This window comes from Eubalaena glacialis, chromosome 5, assembly GCF_028564815.1.
Source record: "Eubalaena glacialis isolate mEubGla1 chromosome 5, mEubGla1.1.hap2.+ XY, whole genome shotgun sequence".
In the NCBI taxonomy this organism is placed as follows: Eukaryota; Metazoa; Chordata; class Mammalia; order Artiodactyla; family Balaenidae; genus Eubalaena; species Eubalaena glacialis.
The window spans coordinates 153169787-153187690 of record NC_083720.1 but is presented as its reverse complement, the minus strand read 5'-3'; the positions used below and the strand labels follow the sequence as shown (position 1 = coordinate 153187690).

The 17904-nt window shown below is 47.9% G+C and overlaps 1 protein-coding gene and 1 long non-coding RNA gene across 2 annotated transcripts in view; one reads left to right on the top strand and one right to left on the bottom strand.

Moving 5' to 3' along the window:
* Positions 1-302: 302 nt before the first annotated feature.
* On the bottom strand, positions 303-6622 carry LOC133092446 (uncharacterized). Its single transcript, XR_009701055.1, has 3 exons — positions 6507-6622; positions 4523-4615; positions 303-704 (listed from the first exon to the last, which is right to left on the bottom strand). It is a non-coding gene; the product is annotated as an uncharacterized LOC133092446 (long non-coding RNA).
* A 1721-nt stretch (positions 6623-8343) lies between these two features.
* FNIP2 (folliculin interacting protein 2) overlaps positions 8344-17904 on the top strand; it is a 120373-nt gene continuing 110812 nt past the window's right edge. The window contains exon 1 of the mRNA XM_061192655.1: positions 8344-8465. Within this exon, the coding sequence (XP_061048638.1) occupies positions 8344-8465 (122 nt within the window). The remainder of the gene's footprint in view (positions 8466-17904) is intronic.

Genomic DNA, 17904 nt, shown 5'->3' with positions numbered 1-17904 from the left:
AAAGTGTTTAACTCACTACAACAATAATTAGCTGTGCTTTTCACCTTAATGAATGAATGCAATCTCAACTATTCCTGGAAGGAAGGCAGACAGAGAACAGCAATGCTTAAACTTTTTTGGGTTTGGGGGCATCAAAGAGAATCTTAAAAGTATGGTCTCTCTCCAAAAAACTGCACATTCTTGCAAGACTTTGCGTAGAATTTCAGGGGATCTGAGTGATGTTTCTCAAAGTATTGTCCACAAACCATCTGCATCCAATTTTCTTTTTTATTTTTAATTAATTAATTAATTAATTTTGGGCTGCGTTGGGTCTTCGTTGCTGCGCACGGGCTTTCTCTCTAGTTGCGGCGAGCGGGGGCTGCTCTTCGTTGTGGTGCGCGGGCTTCTCATTGCGGTGGCCTCTCTTGTTGCAGAGCATGGACTCTAGGCGTGCAGGCTTCAGTAGCTGTGGCAGGTGGGCTCAGTAGTTGTGGCGCATCGGCTTAGTTGCTCCGCGGCATGTGGGATCTTCCTGGACCAGGGCTCAAACCCGTATTGCCTGCACTGGCAGGTGGACTCCTAACCACTGTACCACCGGAAAGTCCCTGCATCCGAATTTCTTGAGGTTCTACGTAAAGTTCATTTCCTGAGTCCCACTCTCACTAGACTGGAATCTCACAGGATCGGGCCCAGAAATAGGACTTGAACAATGTCCACAAGTGAGACTGTTTAAAAACAAACTTTACTTTTTATCAAAGGAAAACACACACACACAAGCACATTCATATCTATCATTTAAAAAGTCAAATAGTCTCCAAAGAAGATATACAGATTGCCAACAATCACATGGAAGGATGCTCAGCATCACTAATCATTAGAGAAATGCAAATCAAACTTACAATGAGGTATCACCTCACACCGGTCAGAATGGCCATCATCAAAAAATCTACAAACAATAAATGCTGGAGAGGGTGTGGAGAAAAGGAAACCCTCTTGCACTGTTGGTGGGAATGTAAATTGATACAGCCACTATGGAGAACAGTATGGAGGTTCTTTAAAAAACTAAAAATAGAACTACCATATGACCCAGCAATCCCACTACTGGGCATATACCCTGAGAAAACCATAATTCAAAAAGAGTCATGTACCACAGTATTCATCGAAGCACTATTTACAATAGCCAGGACATGGAAGCAACCTAAGTGTCCACTGACAGATGAATAGATAAAGAAGATGTGGCACATATATACAATGGAATATTACTCAGCCATAAAAAGAAACGAAATTGAGTTATTTGTAGTGAGGTGGATGGACCTAGAGTCTGTCATACAGAGTGAAGTAAGTCAGAAAGAGAAAAACAAATACCGTATGCTAACACATATATATAGAATCTAGAAAAACAAAAACAAAAACAAAAATGGTTCTGAAGAACCTAGGGGCAGGACAGGAATAAAGACGCAGATGTAGAGAATGGACTTGAGGACACGGGGAGGGGGAAGGGTAAGCTGGGACGAAGTGAGAGAGTGGCATGGACATATATACACTACCAAATGTAAAATAGATAGCGAGTGGGAAGCAGCCGCATAGCACTGGGAGATCAGCTCGGTGCTTTGTGACCACCTAGAGGGGTGGGATAGGGAGGGTGGGAGGGAGACGCAAGAGGGAGGAGATATGGGGATATATGTATATGTATAGCTGATTCACTTTGTTATACAGCAGAAAACAACACACCATTGTAAAGCAATTATACTCCAATAAAGATGTTTTAAAAATTAAATAAAATAAAAAGTCAAACAGTACTAAAAGGCTTTATAATAAAACCCAGCGGTCTCCTGTTCCACCCTTCCCCACAGCCAGTCCCAGCCCTACAGGTTACCACCTTCAACCTTTCTAGCTAGCTTCACTGATATCTTCCTCCATATCTTTAAAAAGTTATATGCTTCTGTCACTGCTTCTTGATTTGCCAATTTAAGTCCTCGTCTCTTGACTTCCCGCCATTGTGAATAAATACTAGACTATCCCTCCCTTACCCCGACCCCACTTTTCTTCTTCCCTCCCCCGGCACAGTTACGTATAATTTTTGTTAAATCAAGAGCTGACGTTACATTAGTGAGACTATATAAATATCGGTTACTCAGTGACCAAGAGCCAAATAATGCATTGCAACCACACTTTTTCTTTTCCTGCACACGCTTTTTTTCTGAAGTTAATAATTGCCTCATTTTATCATTTGTTTGGTTTTCCAGCTACCTATTGTTAATTTTTCCCCAATGCTCCAGCATCTCTGCCATATACTTATTAAGAATATACTCCTTACACTCAAATACTTCCGTTCTGTTTTTCTTAGCTACCTCTGGAGCCTCTTCCCTTCTCCTGTCCCTAGCCTGTTGTTTTCTAGAGGTCCTGGGTCTCCCTTCCTGCCACCTAGCTGCTTTTTTTCCCTAGTATCTTCTTGCCTGTATCTTCCCTTTTCTTGTTTTAATCCCCTGTTTTGCTAACGTACATCTTCCAGCTGCCTGAAAAAGAAGGGAGGTACAATGTTTGAGAACTCGTGTATCTAAAAGTGTGTGTATTCTACACTACTGATTTATGGTTTAGTTTAGTCAAGGATCCTAGGATGAAAACAGTCTTCCCTCTGAACGTTTAAGGTGGCGCTCTGTTGTCTGCCACCATCAAGAGCGGCTAGAAACGGCTCTGATGCTGTTCTGAGTCCTGTCATTTTTTGATTAGCTTTTCTCTCTGAAAGGTTTTACAGTTTTTTTCCCTTATCCAAGATGTTCTGAAATTTAATGATGAAATGCCTTGAAGTTCAAGGACATGTCTTGTTCTGGGCAGGCCCTATCCATATGGGGACACCTCCCCTTCAGCTATGGGAAATTTTCTTTCATTATTTCTTTGGTGATTTGCTCCCCACTGTTTTCTCTGATCTCCTTTCTGAAGCTCCTATTAGTAAGTCTCTGGATGGATTCACCTACATTCTCATCTTTCCTCTTCTATTTTCCACCTTTCCCAACTTTATCCTTCAGTTCTTTTCATTGACTATTTTATTTACATCATATATTTAATTTTCAAGAGAGCTTTCTTGTTGAGTGTTCTTCTTTCATCGCTTCCTGTTTTTGTGTTACAGGCATATCTTACTTTGTCCCTTTGATGCTATTAATCAATTACAGCTTTGAAGTCCCGTTCTCCTTGCACTGTCTGTTTGCTCCAGATCCCTTTCACTTCTGTGTGTATTTTCCTTACCATGTTGCAGGTGTTCATCCCATGGTTACTGATTCCTGGACTGCCCTTCATACTGAAGAGTGAGACTCTAAACATTTTAGAAGAAATTCTCCGTGTGGAGTACTGATTTTGTGAAATCCACAAGCAGGTGCTCTAGTAGAGAACTGGCCTTCCACTGGCTCCTGCCACGGCAGATGTCTGGAGAGCTTTTGTCTGCCGCCATCCTGTCTCTCTGGCCAGGCACTCACCTGATGCCCCTCTTTGGCCCACGGATGGATAGACAGTGCCTGGTAGTGCAGGGTGAGGACAGAAGGGCCCTGGGGTCTAACTAGTTCACGTGTAGACCTTCACCCGTCCTTCAGAGACCCTCACCTCCCAAGTGCGAAGGCTTCAGCGCCTCGGGGGGGCTGGCCCGCGTCTTCACTCTTGGGTTTGAACTCCTCCTCTCTGACCAACTAGTTACTCCTCCTTCATCCACTTTCCACCTGCAAACACTTGTCCTTGGCCGAACGTTTGTGGAACTCTCTCCTGCCCTTTGTCCTCGTTCCTTGCAGGCCGACACTTTCTTATTCCTTTGCTGTCGTTTTAGTGGGCTTTGAGGAAGTGGAGGTGGGGCAGAATGCGGGTGGGCAAGTCCCAGTTCGAAGCAGAATTCCAAAGTAATTTTTGTTCAACAAACAGGGAAGGGTCAGTGGCTAGGGTGCAGGTGGCATTGGCACACCAGATGACCACTAGCTAAATACGAGAACTGGATGAATTCACGTAGAATTCACGATTGAAGAGCAATGAAGTGTGATGTCTGTTGAACTACTGACTTAAGTGGTCATCAGACCCCCAAAACAAAATCCCTGTCAAATGAACAAGTGAACAAAAAAAAAAAAAAAAGAAAGAAAAAGGAAGGAAGGAGGGTCACACACATGTTATGTGTAGCTATTTCTACTTAGCCAGCTTGCAGATGGACACATGACCATATCCATCTTTGTACCTCCCTGCATTCTCTAAATGTTACGCACTGTGTTTGAGTGTGAATGAGTGCGTGGGAGAGGGTTTCTGTATCGCTCCCAAGACCTCACCTATGGAGGTGAAATAAAGTCCACAGAATCTGAAATATGTGCATGAATTTAAGTGCCTGTACCAAAGTTACACACCTTAGAGGCATTAATAAATAGGCAAATATTACCTGAAAAGAAACTATTTTTTTTAAAGTTTGGAAGAAGGAAGTGTCTTGGGGGCAGTTTTTTAAACTGAGAAGTAACAGTATCAGATCAACATTTTTACATTTAATTTGTTCAAAAAAACCCACATCCCCGCTACCGATTACCTCACAGAATCCACGTACGGAGCTGGAGATGGAAAAATCCATAATCCTCGGTCCTGTCAACAGTTGTATTCATGGCCAGTTAGGGTAATGCTCCTTCAAATGTAGGAAAATATGCAATAAAAAATTGAGCTTGCTATGTTTAAATTCTTATTAAAATTTATTTAAAAATTATTTTTCACACAACTATGTATAACATAGACAACTAATGAGAACCTACTGTACAGCACAGGGAACTCTACTCAGTGCTCTGTGGTGACCTACACGGGAAGGAAATCCAAAAAAGAGAGGATATATGTGTATGTATGGCTGATTCACTTTGCTGTACAGCAGAAACTAACACAACATTGTAAAGCAACTATACTCCAATAAAAATTAATTAAAAAATTATTTTCACCATTCCTTTATTCTTGCCTCTTATAAATGATTTGCAAAATGACATCAAAATATGAAAACAATAGAGGAGGTCCATGGGTGATGACTGTTCCCCTGGTACACTGAGAGTTAAGCAGGTAGGGTTTATTTGCCTCGAATAACAAGCAATTGAGGACAGAAAACAGGACCCTCTCCTATACACTGCTTTTGGCTTCAGATACTAGCAAACTATCTCACTGAATGGGGAAGGTCAGCCGGGGTACAGGGACCGTGGCTCAATAACGTTATCGAGGGACACACCTCCCTGCTCTGGCTGGTTTCATGCTCAGGCCGCAGCAAGAGAGCTATCGCACTACATGTAGACATACAACCTCCAAAGGAAGGGAAAACCCCACCTCCCTCCTTATAGCTCTCTATGAAGAGTGCAGAAACTTCCAGAACGCCTCCTTCCCCTCCGGCTCCTTTCCCTCTTGCCTCCTGTTCCCCATTAGCTCATTCCTGAGGTACCACCTTGCAAAAGCAACGGTATTTCCCGTAGATCTTTCAGACTCAGGCTGGGGACGGTGTCGGTCTGCCCTGAGGCACGCAGGCCTGGGGGAGGAACGGACACCTGAACAAAACCGGGCTTCTGTTGGGAAGAAGGGGGTAACAGGTATCGGGTAGGTTACAGGCTCCAGGACATACTAATTGTGGAAGCAAAACACTAAAGCAATTTACAGAACTCACACTCAGGTCGGAGGGAACGCTCACCGCGACTCAGAATGGAATAGGACCAGGAGGTCAGCCTTCCCATCTGAGACCTATCCTGCATCTCCAGACCCTCAGGGTATTGTATTGTTTGAGTTCCTCCTCCTCTCCACGGCTGCCTGCAGGAGCAGCCGGCGGATTATTTTCCAAGACAGAGAATGAGGTGGATGAGACTATGGAAGGACCAGTGCTGGAGCCTGGGATGACGCCAAGCCTCAGGGGTGAAGCAGTGACCAACGGATGCCAGGGGACACAAGGGGTTTCTGAAGAGGCCCGGAACAGCCAGGAGAAGAAACAATGAAGCTGGGGTGCAAGGGCTGTCTGGAGCTGTCTCCCAGAACTCGGTTGGTTAGGATTTTTGTAACACTTAAAATCCAAAGCAAGAGAGGTGAGGCCAGAACCAGGATGAGGAACAACGTGGAGTTGAGAGGAAGCAAAGTGGGAGAAGGGCACCATTTCAGTTCCTTTTTTCTCCCCTAACTGAAGTGTTGTCTTTAGTTGTAAATGCACACTTTTCCTTTAGAGTTGCCCAGTCAGGTCCAAAATTGAGAAAGATGGCGGGGCAGGCTGAATTTTTAATTGTCTCTTGTGGATGATCCCACAGACTTGGACAGGGGTGGGACAGAAACAGCTCTTGGAGGTGAGGAACAAAGGACACCACAGCAAATTCCTCTTTGGTACGCTGTTGCAAAAGCTGCTAGGCACACCACGAGTATGCAGATTTTAGTTTTAAGAATAAAAGACATTTTCTGACCAAGGATGGGGTAAGGAACGGTGGTGTGTGGCCGGCCATTATATGACCCGGGACCTTGTCTTAATAAAATCACAACAGATGAGACCAATACCTGAAATACAGGATACTGACCAATACTGGCAGTCCTGTGAGGTAGATGCTTTCAATAAACAGAGAGAAACACCAGAGCTGCAAATCAGGGTTCTGTGCACACGCCATCATGGGAAACGATGAACCAGCATGAACATTTAATCCACCATTTTAATGGTAAAAATCTGAAGGAAAAAAACAAAATGACTGCGTTTCAATTTCTACCACCTTTCCCATACTTTTGTGAAATTTCAGCACATCTTCACTCACAGCTAGTTTCCCACCAAAGCCAGAAACCTACGCAATAAAAAATGATAATGCAAATTAAATTGGGCCCAGAAGAGATATGTTGGACTATATTTCTATTCATGGAAATACATTTGCCTTTTTGAGTCTCCAGGAGTCCTCCTTCCAACAAGTCTAAGAGAATCCAGGTGAAGCGCTCAGTGACCGCGGCTCATGGTGTAGGTCGGGATCTCACCACCGTGGAAAAGCTGGGCAGCCAGCGCTGGAAGGCTGGTCCCTCACACCGCAGCCGGGAGTTCTCACAGACCCAGGGAGGGGCTGGCAGGTGAGTGAACTCAGGTACCACGGTAAGTCCTCCCTTCCCCACACCAAACACCGTCTGCCTGGTATCAGGTTAGGATGTGCTCTGTTACATGTGTATTAGGAAAGCAGTCCCTTGTTCTAAAATAGCTTAAGTTTCTAAATCTACGTAGTGAATTCCACGTGCAACTTTTTACGTAACTATGGGATGGTGGCTCAAGATGCCAAACAGCAAATTACAAGACCAAATATTTAAAAACCCCAAAACCTCACAAAAGCAAACCCTGAGAACTCTCACGTGGATCCGGCACAAGTGCCAGTACCTGGGGTGTCGCGAGATTCCGTCCAATCAGCCCCTGAGCGGCGACCTCGTGCAGGAAGCCCGCTCCCCGAGCGCACGCCTCCCGCGAACGAGCCCGCGCACCTGCACAGGCGACGGCCCAGGTTCAGCGGCTTTGTTTCAACGCGACAAAGACCCGCCCTGCAGCTCCCCGGGGCTCCGAAGGACGCAGCGCCCCGAAGACCCCCGCCGCCTTCGGAGCCGCGCCCCCCTGCCCCCTCCCACGGGTCCCGGCCCCAGTCCCAGCGCCCCCCCCAGCCCCGCCCCACGGGACCCCGCCCCGCCCCCCACGGGACCCCACCCAGCGCCCCCCGCCCCGCCCCACGGGACCCCGGCCCCAGTTCCAGCACCACCCCCGCCCCGCCCCCCCAAGGCACCCCGCCCCGCGTCCTAGCGCCCTCCCGCCCCCCGCCCCAACACCACCGGGCCCCGCCCCCCATCCCACCATCGCCACCACCTCCACCCCCAACTCCAGCCCCCAGCCCTACCCCGCGGTTCACCGCCCCCTGCCCACCAGGGCCCCCACCCAGCTGGCCCCGCCCACCGCCCTCGGGACCCCCGCTTTAAGCGCCGCCCCCTCCGCCCCCCGCTCCCGCCCCCTTTAAGCGCCCTGCCCCCCCCTCCCCCAGGCCCCACCCCGTCCCCCTTTAAGCGCCCAGCCCCCGTCTCCCCAGGCCCCCTTTAAGCGCCTCGCCCCGCCCCCTGCCCCCCGCCTCCTGCCCCCCGCGGCCCCCGCCCCCCGGATGCGGGGCCGGGCGGGGTCCCGGGGCCAATGGCGGCCGCGCTCCTCCCGCGCCGGCGGCGGCGGCTCCTCCCGCAGGGAGAACTGTCAGCGCGCGGCGGCGGCGGCGGGCCAGCCCCGTCATATGACCGGCCGGCGGCCCCGGCGCCGAGCACAGCTGCCCGCGCCGCGATGGCCCCGCCGCCGCCCCCGGCCGCGCGCTGAGCCGGGCCGAGGCCGCGGAGCCGCAGCCGCAGCCGAGCCGCAGCGCCATGGCCCCGACCCTGCTGCAGAGGCTCTTCAACAGGAAGGGCGGCGGCGGCTCCGCGGCGGCGGCGGCGGCGGCGGCGGCGGCGGCCCCGGGCCGGGCGCCCCGGGAGGGACCGGCCTTCAGGTGAGGGGCCGCGGGACGGAGGGGCTCGGAGCGGGAAGGGACGAGGGGAGGGGCCCTCCCGGCACGCCGCCGCCGCCGCCCCCGCCGCCCCGGCACCGTGGGCCCCAGTCAGGCGCCGCGCGGCGTCTCCCCCACCACGCTCGGAGGTGCCGGGGCTCCCGGGGTGCCCGCCGCGGGCCCGGGGGTCGCGGGTCGCGGGGGGCCTGGGGCGCCGCTGCAGCCTATTGTGTGGGAGACGCCGCGGCGCGAGCGCGGCACCGCCTCCTCCCTCGCCGTGGGACCGGCTCTCGGACGCGTGCCTGGCAGCGAGTCGCTTCCCCGCCGCGGGGCGCCGGCTGCGCGGGGCGTGTGCGGGGCCCGAGGTGCCCGCGCAGCGAAGCTGGTGCGTGTGCGCACGGACTGACCCCCGGTACGCGCCTCCGGAGACGCGGCGCGCGCGCGGGCGGCGCGCTGGCATCCTGGGTGCCTTCGGTTGCTTTCTCCCGCTTGCTCGCCCGGTAGCCTTGGGCGCCGGGTGTGATCCGATCCCCCTTTCACGGCCGAGGGAACGTGAAGTCGCAGAGAGCGCGACCCGCAGATGGGGGCGGCAGACCCTGCATTTGACCTGCGCGCTTTGAGCGCGCAGTCCAGCCTGAACGCTCTAGGCCCGTCCGCCCTCCCGGGCTAACTTTTACACGGGGCCTTGAAATGGCCTGTATTGCCTTTCGGCACGCCTGTGTTGAGAAGTTCATTTACTTCCCTGTAACCGTTTTTTCCCAGCAGGTGTTTTACTGAGCATCTACTTCCAACTCGGACACTCTGCTGGGTGCTTTTTGGCTAAAATGTCTTGCGGAAGGGGTTTATAATTGAAGTCTAGACCCAGGGTACTTAACCTTTCAAAAGTTTCAAGCGAAACTTTGCGTTTTGGGCCAAGTTTTGTGTTCTAGATTTTGCTCCGCTTAAATCCCATTCGCTGAAAGGACCCAAAGCCCCTCACGGCAGTTACGTGAACGTTACCAGTCTTTTGTGACCGTGGGGTGTGTGTGGGTGTGTGTTGTTATTTGGAAGGTAGGTTATGAAGACTTGACACACCTTCGTTAAATTCCCGTGTGTTCTGTAGGTGAACTGAATCCTTACAAGTCAAGCAGGGAATTCTACTCCTTTCACTGCTTTGGGTACTAGTGATGCTGTGTTGCTTCTCAGAACTCGGTAGAATTACTTCTGGCCCAGGGTGTGTAATTTCTCCTCTTCCCTGCCGGTAACCCAGACTCGGTGGAGGGAACAAAGCCTGGAGAGGACAGGGCATGTGTTCCAGGTGTCTTTGCTTGGGCAGCCCTTGTCAAGGACGCAGAGCCCTCTGAATGCACGGTCGTGGTTTCCTGTGCTCTACTGCTCACTTGCCCACCACCGTTTCCTCCATCTACAACTGTAAGGGAGTGTCTTTTGAACAAAAAAACTGTGGCTATATTTAGGGCCTGGCCATATTAGGGAAACTGATTCTAACTTTGTGGGAACATTCTCAGTGTAGTGTTCTGACTTCCTGTTGGTGTCTAGTGAAGAACACAAAATTGGGCCAGGGAGTGGTTTTGGAGGTTTGTTTTTGTTGACCTCATTAGGATTTTCTGCAAGTTTGGGAGGTAAATGCCCAGGAGAAAATTGGAGATCTCAGGGCCCTTCAGCAATGTGTCCCTGCTAAGGGTTCCCCTTGGAAAAAGAAATGCAGTAAAGACTCAGGAAGATGAGGGCCAAATCAACCATGACACACCACGTCGACCAAGGGCACCCGGGCGAGTCTTTCTTCCTGCTCTCCTCACCTGGCTGAACTCTCAGATGCTGTGCAGCCTTCGTGGGAGAGCCTCCTGGAAAATTTCCCTCTCTCGCCCTACAGAATGATGACCTCGCACTTCATTTCTATCCAGATTTAACCAAATAGGAGCTGGCACGTGCTTTGGGGGGAAGGGGGTACCTCAGACAGGCAATGAGCTGCCCTTGGGGGCCCACTTTGTAGTTGAATAGATTTTCAGAAGTTAAGGTGCAACCCTTAGGTTGAACCTCTAGCACGCCTAATGCGAATTTGTATTCTTTTAAATTGTGTCTGTGAAATTTGTCTTCTTTTTCCCCCCTTTGGCCACGCCGCACAGCACGTGGGATCTTAGTTCCCTGACCAGGGATGGAACCTGTGGAAGTGCGGAGTCTTAACCACTGGATCGCCTGGGAAGTCCCTGATTTTGTATTCTTTAGTGCCTTTAAATACAGGCAGTAACTTGTAGGTCTCGAGAATGAAAGGAAGATTCGGGCTGGCTTTTAGGGCGGTTTTGTAGCATAGATCGCCATACATTTTGGGGGAAAAGCCTAAGTAAAAATAAGATCCGGTTTGTATATACATCTTTTTGTTTAGAGCTCTTCTCTCTCTTTCCTCTCAGTGATGGACTTCCACTAGTCATTTTAAGCCCTTCCCCACTTCTCTGCAGTCTCGCCCTGGACGGTGCTCTGCTCACCCTGTGCCCGGCCCTGTCACCTGCCCAACTTCCCCACCGTCCTCTCGCCCCTCCAGTTCGCACTCGCTGGACTTGATTAGAGAGGAACTTTGAGGTCTGGTGGAAGTAGCTTACCTCACAGGTCATTTTCAGATCTTCGTGCTTCCCAGCGTTCCACCTGCAAAGAGTCATCACAGTTGGGATTCCTTCTTAAGTGTATTTTTTCAGGATCTCGACAAGAAGCCCTTTTCATAGCTTTGAGGAAAGAGCTTGCTAGGAAAACAGAAAAAGAATCAGAAGAGATTGAATTTACAAGTTTGGGAGAAGGAGTTGGGACACTGCGATTATGGTATTTGTGAAGTGTAAGCTCTAAAGTTATAAAGTTGCATCGTGGTCTTGAAATTTGAGAGAATTCTCTAGTTGCTGGTCTTTACAGTGCTTTCACTTTTAACTAATTGATATATACATACACATACACACACACATATATGTGTGTGTGATGTAACTCTTTTTTCCAGAAGGATAAACAAGAACAAAATGAGGTTATTTGTCTGGCGGCTCAAACAAGTAGAATTGGGTTCTTGGTTCCCTTGCATCTCAGGGCAGCATGTTCATTTAGGAACTTTTAAAAGCCAAGGTGTGCCCACTGACTTCTTGAACTGCATGTCTGGGTCAAGTTTGAAGTTTTATCTTAAGGTTTTTTTTTAATGTCTCCGGTAAATTAGTGGACCAGTTTCCACCTCAAATGTGTATGCAAGAGGGAGGCGGAAAAGGTCACCGGTTAGGCAGTGTCTTATTTGGGACCAGTTAGACGAAGCGAGTAAGCATGCGTGTCGCTTGGGATGTGAGGAGTAAAGGAGAGCATCTCAGCCGCTTGGTAGGTGTGGGAAGGAGAGACCCCACCCCTGCGCCTCTCCAGTCCTGAATATCTGAGGCCACACGGTCTAGTTAGTGCTAATCCACATGGTTCTGTTAGAACGACGTTAAGTCACCCGTTCCAGAGTTAGTGTTATATACGTATGATTTAATCCACTTACATTGTTATCCAGTAGCGTCTGATGCTCATCTCCGGGGCTTGTGGCTTTGCGCTCCACCCGTACAGACCAAAGTAGGACAGTCTGAGGACAGCAGGTCCTACGCCGAGATGCATGAACAGCAAAGAACACACTGGAAACTATAACAGGAAGGTAATTCAGACGCGGATGAGGAGTTCACCCCTGCGTTAAGTGCCACATGCACGTTAAGATGCACCGTTCTCATCCTTGCTGTGACCGAGGATTTACTCTCCCTCCAGGAGGAGGGCTCCCTCTCCCCCCAGCCTCCACTGCCAGCTCCCACGACGCTAGCATTTCTAATGAGGTCGTCCTGGGGTCGGGGGGATATTCTGGAAGAAACACAGATGAGCCCCACTACGCTCGCGTTTTTACTGACTCTAACATAAGACACGTGACACAGAAATCACAGGTTTGATTTCTTTTTTTGGCTTTGCTGTGGGGATATGTGGTGAGAGCCTGTTTATTTAGTTGCAATACACGTGATAACACAAAAGGTGGTCTGAATTGAATCTGGATTCGTGCCTGAGTTTTCCTTCCCTAGACAGTGAGAACGTGAGGAAAGGGATCATGGCTTACTATCTTAATTAATTTAATTTTTATTTTATACGGGACTACAGTTGATTTACAATGTTGTGTTAGTTTCAGGTGTACAGCACAGTGACTCAGTTATCCATCTGTATATACATCTTCTTTTTCATGTTCTTTTCCATTATACGTTACAAGACACGGAATATAGTTCCCTGTGCTGTGCAGAAGGCCCCTGTTGCTTTCTTTTTACTACTTCCTAAGTCTTCCTGGAGGCTTCCTTGCGCGCTGCTCTGGATCCGTGAGCACACCCACCCGATCACATCTCCTGGTCCTGACCCGTGCCCTGGGTCCCGGGGGCTATTAGGGGTTTGGGGCCGGTCCGGCTCACGTCGTGGGTTCTTTTCATCGCAGAGGCCGTCAATTTCGTCCTGTCTCGTGCACCATGTTGACATGGGACCCACATGTCTCTCCATTTCTCTGGGCCTCAGTTTTGGCGTTTGTAACACGCCAGTCCTGTGTAATAAGGTTGTGGTGAGGAGGTAATATATTTGAAAATCTTGTGAAAAGAATAAAAAGCAGTACAGAATGATTTTAAGTATTACGGAGAGCCTCTTAAGTCATGGAATTCAGTATCATTCATATTGAGGCTTTATGGAAATTGAACTGTTTTCTCTTTCTATAGATGGGAGACTTGAGACAGAACAGAAGCCACGTGATTTTACTTTTTTTTTTTTTTTTCACCTGGATGGTGTCGGTGATGAAACAGACTGCGTTTTCAGGGGAGTGTTAAGACCGGTCACTGAGACCCGGTTGGAGGGGCCTGGATGGTCAGGAATGGTTGTAGGAGTACAGTGTATTTTTCAGAATTATTTGCAAGTTTTTCTTACCAAGAATAAAATCTTATATAAGCAGCGGGGGGAAATGTGTTAAGTGAAGTGACACAACTGCACAATGGCTGATACTCTGCAGCCACCAAATCTTTATTTTATGTCCATTTATATATATATGTTTATATATATCACACGTACATGTGTATTTATATACACACATGCACATACATATGCACACATGTGTACATGTGTGCATGTGTATGTGCACGTGGAAAGGTGTTCTCTAGAAAAAGTGAAAACAAGATGTAAGGTTGTGAATGATGTTGAGGACGGGCGTGTGGGGTTGATTGTGTGCGTGTGTAAGAAGGTGAGCAGCCCTGCACACCAGCATTTTAACAGGGGTGGTCAACCAGCGGGTGAAACTTTCATTCGACTCTTCTGTGTTTTATATTTTGTTGGTATTTTGGATTTTGCTCTAACAAATTCGTGCTGCCTCTGTGATTTAAGTTATTTTAAATGTTAAGTAGTCTTTGGAGTCTTGCATCATGAGGGAGGGGCTGAGTATCATGCTGGCGGAGAGACCTGATTTGAGTAACAACTCTCTAGAGACTTCCTCCTCTTTGTAAAAATAAGTGGTAGTCCCTGTTACGGAGAGCGGTGTGCTGTGAACTTTAATGTGTACTTAACACCGAAGTCCGTGACGACCCTCAGGAGGCCAGTGTAGCCGGGGAGGCTGGTGAGCGTAGGCCGTATCTGTGTGCACTGTTCTCATTGGCGGGGCAGGGTCCCGGCCCTCCTCCAGCCTCAGGCAGCCTGGTCTCCAGCAGGGCTCAGGAGCTGCCCCCAGCTCTCCAGTCGGTGGTCGAGAGAGACCTAGGTAAGATTTATTTGAAATGTACGGAAGAAGGTGACACGACCTTTGAGATTTGGGGTACCTTGGGTACGTTGAGGGGCTTGGACTGGATGCTTTGAAAGCTGAGACAGGCGTTTTAATTTTCAGTTCTGAAATGCGAGTCGGTCATGTTCCACGTTGTCATTTGACTGAGTAGGTGGTCTTGAGAGATGGGCTGGCCCGTGGTCTTTTGATGCGCAGAGTGTAGATGTAGAGAGGTCGCTGGTTTCTGTCGCTGTGGCTTTGGGTTGTGTTTCTCGTGGTCTGCCTGTGAGGTCAGCCTAAGGAAGGCCCTGCAGTTGTGTTTCCTCGGCCAAGGGGGTTGTAAAAGGTCGCCCTTGCGCTCGTGAAATGCTCCCGCTGCCAGTGTGAGCTCCTGGTGGGCGAGTCTGATTTGGGACCTGGTACCGCGCCGATTTCCCCAGCAACTGCTTTTCTTGGTGTGGACGCAAAGGAGCAAAGGTTTCATCGCGTGCTTGTCCCTCGTGGGCGTGAACGGTTAGGCCCTCAGGGTGAGATCGTGTCCTTGGCTGTAAAAGTCAGTCTTTCCCCTTGCGGGTAAGAGTGCTGAAATATTTAGTGAGTTCCTACTTACCAAGCGTTCTTTTTATCTCTGGTCCGTGAGAAATGATTACTCTGGAGAAGAGGAAAAACAGGATGGACTTTTCCAGCTTACTGGGCATGGAATGGTGATTTCCCTCAACCCCACCCCGTCTGTAAACGGAACGTCCATGACTCATGGCTCAAACCACACAGGCACTCTTGTGAGGCGTGCTCCGTGGGAGGCCGTGGGGGGGGGGATGGAAGCGGGTGGGCTGCCGACCCTCTGTGTTCAGCCAGAAGCTGTCCAGCTGCCTCTGCGATGGACTTCTGGAAAGGAGAGTGTGCCTTGTCACACATCACGTACATACTTTTTTCTTACTGCACACGTTCTGTTTGTGCCAAAATAGTATAATCTATTAAGCGCAATAAATGCAGCCATGAAATTCAGCCATTAATACTCTAATGTTGTGGGTATGTGTTGTATGGCAGGTGCTTTCTGTTACATAAGATTTCAGTATTAGCACGAGGCTGGGTCCCCGGCTATCACGTTCCTCTCTCTTCAGCCATGTGCTTCTCATTCATATGTACATTTGGAATATTTTTCTTGTTATTTGTCCCTGAATCTTGCTTAATTTGTACATTGCACTCTAGAACTTGTGCCCAGTGTAGTGTTTTAAAGAGATAAGTGTCTGCTTTACGAAGATGATTTTATCACCACGCCTGAGACCTTTTAATCATAAATAAGAGCATTTCTGTGTTTGAAGTAATACATCTTTAAATCAGTGACCACTGGTGTCTGATTATTCACAGATGTCTACTTGAAAATGACCACCAGTTCATGCAGGGCGGTCACTGAGGCAGTAGAAATTCATCCCTCAAAGCCGACGGGGGCGGATGGGAAACCTGCATATCTGATGGGGACCTCACTCTAGTTTCCAGTGAGGATAATGTTGGACGTTAATAATGTAATCATGCAGCATGTGTGGACAACCTGAATATACTGTGTGTTTATGATAGAAGGATTTTTCTAGGAAAATTGATAGTCTGTTTATTTGAATATACCCTAGGTGACATTGTGTAATGGATATCAGTAGAAATGAAACATGTGCCTGAATTTACCTGACAATTTAACACAACCTAAGAAAGGTACTAACTTTAGAAGTATCTGGTTTTCCTTGATTTAAGTATACTCGAGACCCTGTCATGTGAAAGGCCACATTGCCAAGATTGACTTGTCAAACAGTCATTGTTCAATTTTATTTATTTGTGGCTTACACTGACAAAAAGGAGTGTGTGTTTTTAAACATTTTATCCATGAAACTTTTCACAGAACACATTATCATTTATTCTGATGATTTAACAAACAGAAAACTAGCCTTTGCTTACAAGTACACATATACCAGTTAAATGGAATTGAGTGGAATTTTGCATTTCATTGGTAAATTCTGCTCACTAAACTTTTCGTTCAGTTGTCATGGCAACTCTGTTCCTTCACAAGTTGGAGACAAGTTAGACGTTAACCTGCTTGTTCCTCCAGAGGTGAAACAGGTGTTGATTTAGGATGTGTTAGGAAGAAGCAGCAGTCTAATACGTTCTGCCTTTAACACCTTATAAATACTTCAGATTGCCAACTGTGGTTCCCTGGTGTACCCAGAAAATTGGACATTTTCTTTTTTCTAACTTACAGTTGAAACCTTTGGGGTGATGGGGAACAAATGTAGTGTATTTGATTCCATTTAGCTCTTAATTAACTATTCTCATTTACTCAAGTTCTCTTATAAAACATGATTGAGAAATAGTAACAAGAATATCATTTAAATTTGCCGCTTTAAGCATACATTTGAGTAACTGAATGAAACAAGAAAATGTCCATGTTATGGTTAGATATGGGAATTCTTCTAATCCTAGCCCTCTTGTCGTGGCTGTAGTGCTTAGTGCAGGGCTTGGCAGGAGGTTGCACTTAATAAATACTTGTTCGATGAATGAATGAATGAATGAATGAATGAATACGTTTAAGAGTTTTGCAAACAGATGATCCTTAAAGATTCTCTGGTATTCCAGAATCTGACCTCTTGTTATATTATTCTTTTTCTTGATGCTTCTGGCATGCATATTGTCATTTTTCAAAGGAATCTTGTTATAGACAACACAGTTTCCTTCTTTCCATTAATATGAATGAATTGTTTTTTTGGTATCAAAATCATAAGGTAAATACTCTAAAGGGACTTGCCCTCTCCTCAAAATAAAAAAAAAACAAACCTAAAAAAGACACTTAAGTAATATATCTGAGACTCAGTTATAAACTCCCACAGCTGTTGAAAGCAACCTATAGAAAAAGTATTTTACTTAAATAATCTCTGTGAACCTCTGAAATTACCAGCTGTGTGTTGATAACTGTAAAACTGCATTCTATACCTTTTAGATTCCTTGAATTTTTGTGTGGCTTGTTGAACTGAAATACATGATGGAATGAAATTAGCTAAGCGGTTGTTTCAAATAGAAGATGCAGCTCATTTAGTTCTGAAAACGATGTTGGTACTGCGAATCTCGCAGAGACGGCGTTTGCATGCTACCTGAAGTAAGCGCTTTAGAAAAAGGATGGAATTGTCGCTGCTTTGCAGCTGAGAAACTCACTTAAAGATGGGTTTGTAAATCTGACATGTTCTTTAGGAAGAGATGGCCCAGACCACGTGTCATTGGTGATGGCCTCGGGGGCGAGGAGGGGAGCCACGGGCAAACATCTCCCCGGCGTATTGGCCGGTGACTGTTTGCTTTAGGTTGGCACATTGAGTAAGGGAGTTGCCAGGGCCACAGCAGTGAGCAAAAGACCAAGAAGGGCACTTGGTCCCTTCCGTGCGTGCAGGGCTCCGTGGAGACCCTGAGAGCATGGGCACTGGCTAGTGCCACGTGGTCTTGAGAAACGGCTCACAAATTAAATTATGATTTTGTTCAAGATTATTAACTTTTCAGTGCACCTGATTAAAAATCAAACAGTATAAAATGATATACATTGAAATATAAGCCCCTCATTTCATACCCCTAATCTCTCTTCCCAAGGGCCACCCTTATTATACCAGTTTCTTTTAGTGTATCCTTCCAGCAATATTCGATGCACATACAAGAAAAAACATTCTC